The following is a 6,000-nucleotide window of genomic DNA, read 5'->3' as shown; positions in this document are numbered from 1 at the left end:
CACACAGGGACATCATGATGAGTCTGCACTGACTTGATGGCAGTGCGTTTGGTTTTGATTTTTCTTCAGTTAGGAAGACCTGGCAATCTGATGGTGAAAAACCAGCCACTGAAAGCTATGCAGGGCATTGCTCTCGTCTCCCACACAGCGTCCCCCTCCCTCCAGCTCCTCTTGGGAAACTCTTGACACCCCCTGCTTCCCAGCTTTCCCTTCCTTGGTGGACAGTAACGGGTTTAGCCTCCTCCCATCATTACTGGGATTCCAACTTGGTTTATTCTCACCTAGAACTTAGGGGGAGAGGGGCTTTCTGTTAAATTCGCCTTGTTCTTTTGTCCCTCTAGGGTTGTATAAACAGGGCCCTGCTTCACATTCTTTCTCTGGCTTTGGAGTGGACATTATCATTTTGGTTTTCAGGTGATTTTTGTCTTCTCAGCAGCACTGGTTCTTTTCAGCAGGTGCATGGGTCTGAATGTCTACCAGTCACCAGATCAATGGTCTCCACAACTACAGCTTTGTTTCTATCACACCATATCCTCCTCTGTCTCTTGTTTTCTTCTGTACTTGACATGTGTATGGTGTGGAATAAAAAATGGCAAGAAACATGTGTCACGAAAATCAGTCATTTTAGCAATATTTAATTTACGGTCACTCAAAGTTATCTATCTAGTCATAGATGCTGCATAGGAAAAACTACCACAACACTTAGTAGTTTAACAAAACACACATTTATTATTTCACATGGTTTCTGAGGGACAAGCCTCCAGATGAGCTTAGTTGAATTGTTCATATGTGGTTGCAGTCAAGCTGTTAGCTGGGGCTGAAGTCTGAAGGCGTGACTCTGGGTGAAGGATCGAATCACTTAGGTGGGTGTTGGCAGGAGGCTTCGGTTCCTCATCAAGTGGAATTCTCTAGCACTGCTCATGCCAGGAAGCTGTTTCTCAGAATGAGTGGTTCAACATAGTGATTCCATCTGCACCCAGATGGAAACCAGACGTGTACAACTTCCTCCCAGAAGAGGCACGCCACTGGCACAATATGGAAGGAGACTACAGAGCTGTGGAGACCATACGGGAGTGGACATGCTGAAGACCATCTTGGCCACCTTGTTTTCACCAAAATTCAAACCCTTTATCATATCCAGAGGAGGTTCACGATACAAAGCACAAGAATTCACTTTGTTTCTTCATTTGTAAAAAACATGAAAGTCTGGTTTTATCAATGCAGATGTACAAAAGTTTCCCAAAAGGTATTAAATATTAAACTTCATTACATTCCAAGCTAAACCAAAACAGGAGCTACAAAGAACAAGATTAAAAAAACTAAAGTAATTTAAAAAAATCAACTAAGTGGTAAAAGATAATTTAGCAAGGTTTAGTGACTAGTAGAAAAAACTAGTGTTACAATATGGCTCAAATAAAAGTAACATTGTAATTACTTTAGTAATAAAAATTATATTGAAACAGTTTTCTTACTGAAACTTATGGTCATAATTCCAATAACAGATTTTATCTTTTTGAAATTAACATGCTTTTATCAATCACTAAGTGGGGTTTTGGAGAAACAATGAATCTTTTAAGAGCCTCAATATAAGTCACATAATCCACAGAACCTGAGGAGATGAAATCATATTTTTCAGTGTAGACAGCCTACAACATTTTGTGTATTTGTTTAAGCGTGGGAGTGTATGTGCAATAAGAACAGATGTTTACTTTTTACTGCTACTACACCAAAACATTGGGAAGATATGAGAAACTAATTAAAATTAGAGAATGTAAGATAGGTGCACATAGCAAATTGTTCAATTTTTAATGTGGATTTCTGAATTTTGAACTTGTGTCTATTATATATTTCTGTGTCTATTACATATTAGAATTTCTTTTAATCACAAAGAACTATGACTTGGATTAAAGTTTTATTTCAAATTGTTTTAAAATTTGAGTCAGATTATTTGTTTTGCTCACCTTAAAGAAATCTAACATCTAAACTGTGCTGCTATGAAGTGGGTAGTTGAGAACCATAGTCAGGCTAGTACTTGTATGACACAATTGTAAGGTGAGATCTTCAGGGGTCAGAGGAAGTTGAGTCGTTCTACATACTGTTCCCATTGTAATTCTGGGTCCTAGAAGCGCTGACTGCGGTCTAACAGGCTCACAGATGGCCTTCTCATTGGTGGATGGTTATCCTCCTGGTTTCTTTGCCAACCACCCAGTGAACTCAGTTACTGCCAACACTCACGGCCATCAAGTCTACTCTGACTCACAGTGACCCTATAGGACAGGGGAGATTTGCCTCTGGGTTTCTGAGAGTGTAATTCTTTATGGGAGTAAAACCCCCGGCTTTCTGTGGAAGAGCAGCTGGTTGTTTCAAATGGCTGACCTTGAGGGCTCCTCATCTCTATCACAGCCACCGCTTTCTCACAGTAAAACCCCAGACAACTGGAGCTTGTCCAGCCTACTTTCTCTCTTACAGAGTTCCCACCATTGACAGGGTGTAGCATCCCCACTTTTCAAAGGAAAATGTCTACATTTTCCTTCCTGACAGGTGTCTGCCTTACACAGGTCCTGGCTTTCAAGGTTTTATGGTACATCAGCTCCAAGAAGAATGATTTTGTTCATTTTTCAACCAATGGAATCTAATACAGTGCTATACACATCAAGTGAGTGTACAGTTATCTGGACAAACACAGTTTGTGCCTAGCTGTAGAAAAGCTAGGTTTTGCTTCATATTTCAAATGAAAAGCCCCAAAATAGATCATTGCAGACTGAGCACCAAGAATCATTCCATTTTACCTTGAAAAACCTCACATTTAAAATTAAGTGCCAATGTGAAGAACATGACCAAATAATTTAACAAGTGTGTTCAGAAACATGTAACTCCCAGAAAACTTTAAAATGAGACTGCAAGTTTTGGGCACATTAGTCCAAAGTTTACTGAAGGAGGAGCCTTTATGAATATAAATCCAAAGCTATCCTACTGCATCGAGAGCTCTCCACCATTTGATTCTTTATGGTAAACGCAGTACCTGCAGATGTACAACTATTTACACTGCAAAAGGAACCCGGTAAAGAAGCCACAAATGCAGTTTATCTTACATGATTTCAGAAAACATAAGTTTCCATTTCATTGCTACCAGCAACATGTCACACCGTGTGCAGGAACGAGCGTCTGGTAGAAGACCGACCTCTCCTGCACTCTGGCTAGGACTGCAGATGTGCTTCAGCTAAACTCATGCAAACTCCCAATCTCGTTGAGCCTGAGACCGCAGATGCTGAGTGGTAACCTTGATCCTGTCTTTATGTGGAGATATTTCAGGAATATTTTTCTTAAAATGGGGGGAGAAGGCTATTTAGTGTAGTTTCTTTTTATTGAGATAGACAAGGAGTGTTTTTGATGCAAACACACACACACACACACACACACACACACACACTCTCTCTCTCTCTCTCTCTCCAAGAATTTAAAAAGCATCACAACAATGACAGTCTTGCGCATCTTAAACGACAGGACTAACTAAAGGACGCCCTTAACTTTTTCCAAAAGCAGACTTCTGTCATCTAAAGTAAAGGTGAAAGCGCTGTAACAGTTTCTGAACTTGATCAGGGTTCAAAGGGCCTCTGTCTTTCAATTTCTAGTGTCACGTGTCCTTTAAATACACAGTTTAACGTATGTTAGTATCTCATTATCAAAAATAACTACCATATAAAGAATTTAAATATGCAAAAGTAATTTCCTTAAAATTTATACTTGTTACATTGTTACTCATGAAAATATGCAGAGTTGCCAAGAAAATTCTAAGGATTAAAGTGGAAATAAAGCTCGGTTTGCTTCATGCTTCACTTATTGCTACATAACGACTACTTCCAGGGTCCTTTGCTAAAACGCCTGGTGAATACAGTGGTAATTCTGGAAGAAAAGTAGGGGAAATAATGCACTGTAATAGAAAAATATCACCTATTTATAAATTATTAAAGATTTATAAAACACATGGTGAATTATATGTTCTTGATATAAAAACAATATACTTAAATAGAGAAGCACAAGGTCCTGAAGCACCCACAATTATTTTAAGTATGCCCATATAATAAAGTAAAAACAAACAAAACAAATATGTAATATAGGTATATATAATAATTTGAGAAGGAAAAAGGCAAAATTCTGATTTTAATCCAAACAATCAAGAGTTTATCTAATCATGGAGGTAGGTCTCCACTTCCAATTACACAAATAAGTTATCTTGTTTATTCAAAGAATCATCATCTCTGATCTGAAAACTGGCCTATGCCACTAAAATGTATTTTTAAGAGACTCTGGAAGCCAGCGATCTACATAAACAAAGCCATCTTCCCTCCCCAAGGTTCCAACTGAAACAGCCTTCATTAGAACCATTAACGGCACAAAGAGGTATACCTACGTGCAGATACTTTGGCTTAGCACTTAACGACACAGTAACGACACAAACTTCTTAGGCATGAGACCCTCGCTTGTTTCTTAGTGCTTGTCTATGTGTAAAGCTTCAAAACGGAGTCCCTTACAATTTTAGAGTTCTAAATGTTGTGCTAATGATTTTAAAAGATCATCCCTGCCTAAAAAGCAAAGTGTACACGTTTCGAATACCAAACATATTTACTCTTAGTGTAAATATTTAGTACAAAGCACTTCCATTTTAATGCGTCTAACAGATCACTTCATAATAGTTACCATGACATGTCCTACCACTAAAAAAGATTTTCTGTAATGAAAAAGACCAACTCTATTTCTAATGGCAGACTCGCAGAGTTGGAGGCCCCACCATGAATCACAGGGATCAGAGCGCTATCCAGATCATTGAGATAATGTTGAGGAAGAAGGTGGCCTTGGGATCCTGCCTGAAATTCAACCTGAAGAAAGAAAAGAAAAATTATCAACTAACCCTTGAAGATGAGCAATCTGATTTAGCTCAGATGAATAAAAAAATAAAGTACTTCAAAAATAATGGTCTAATCATTGTTAATAAAACAATTGATATTTTATATACAAATGTTCTTCCTTCAGCATAAAACTATGCAATAGATAAAATGTTTTAATCTACTGCATAATTATAATTTCCCTTTCACAGATATCATTTAAAAATGCTACTTGCTCATAGTTTAGTTGTCCTCTCTGAACATTTAAACACATTACGGGCTCTAAATAATGACCGACAAGACTTAAGTACAGATCTCACAATGTTAAAGAAACTCACTTTAAAATATTTCAAACAGTAACACAAGTAATGGTTTCCTCAGGGAACGGGAAGGGGGGGGGAGAATAACAAAAAAATTATACGTAAATGGGTATATCAGATGGTATAAGATGTGGCAACAAGTAAGCATTTCTGGGGGGAAGGGTGAGAGAGGGAAAGGATAAAGGGGAGCTGTTATCACAGAGTTCAAGAAAAAAGAAAATGTTTTGAAAATGACTGTGGTAGCAATTGTACAATGCTTCTTGATGTGACTGAACTATGGAATGTTATGATATCTGCAAGAGCTCCCAATAAAATGACAAAGAGAACCCCAAACCAAAAATAAATAAAGTACTTCAAATTTGTTGCTGCCAATATTAACAGTGCTTATTCAAATAACTAATCATTATCTGGTACCACAGTGAGATGAAACCTTGTCTTTTCACTAAGAAATAATCGTGTAACAACACACCATGGATGGAGAGGAGCAAACCTTGACCACTTGGAACATGTTCACATTAAAATCACCATTCTCAGGTATAACCAAAAAGTGACTTTATAGCTATCATTTTAGATAATGAAAAGAGGTACAAATATATATGGATATTTATCATATATAAACTGACAGTAATGAGGCAAATGAGTAGTTGTTATAAGATGATCACCGTCACTCATTATAAAAGAAACATACATTAAAATAGTACGAGGGTGTGTGGGATAGGGGTGGTACCAAACTGGCAATGTTCAAACCTTTGTTTATCTATTTCCTACGTAACGGCGGAAGAAAAACTACCGAAAAC

The 6,000-nt window shown here is 37.7% G+C and overlaps 1 protein-coding gene across 4 annotated transcripts in view; it reads right to left on the bottom strand.

The window, feature by feature from the left end:
* Window positions 1–702: 702 nt before the first annotated feature.
* ZFYVE16 (zinc finger FYVE-type containing 16) overlaps window positions 703–6,000 on the bottom strand; it is a 62,022-nt gene continuing 56,724 nt past the window's right edge. For all 4 annotated transcript variants that reach the window (XM_075541220.1, XM_075541223.1, XM_075541221.1 and 1 more), the window contains one exon: window positions 703–4,877. In XM_075541220.1, the coding sequence (XP_075397335.1) occupies window positions 4,716–4,877 (162 nt within the window). In that variant the 3' untranslated portion in view covers window positions 703–4,715. The remainder of the gene's footprint in view (window positions 4,878–6,000) is intronic.

This window comes from Tenrec ecaudatus, chromosome 2, assembly GCF_050624435.1.
Source record: "Tenrec ecaudatus isolate mTenEca1 chromosome 2, mTenEca1.hap1, whole genome shotgun sequence".
In the NCBI taxonomy this organism is placed as follows: Eukaryota; Metazoa; Chordata; class Mammalia; order Afrosoricida; family Tenrecidae; genus Tenrec; species Tenrec ecaudatus.
The sequence above is the reverse complement of the archived record's forward strand: the minus strand, read 5'-3'. Positions and strand labels throughout refer to the sequence as shown.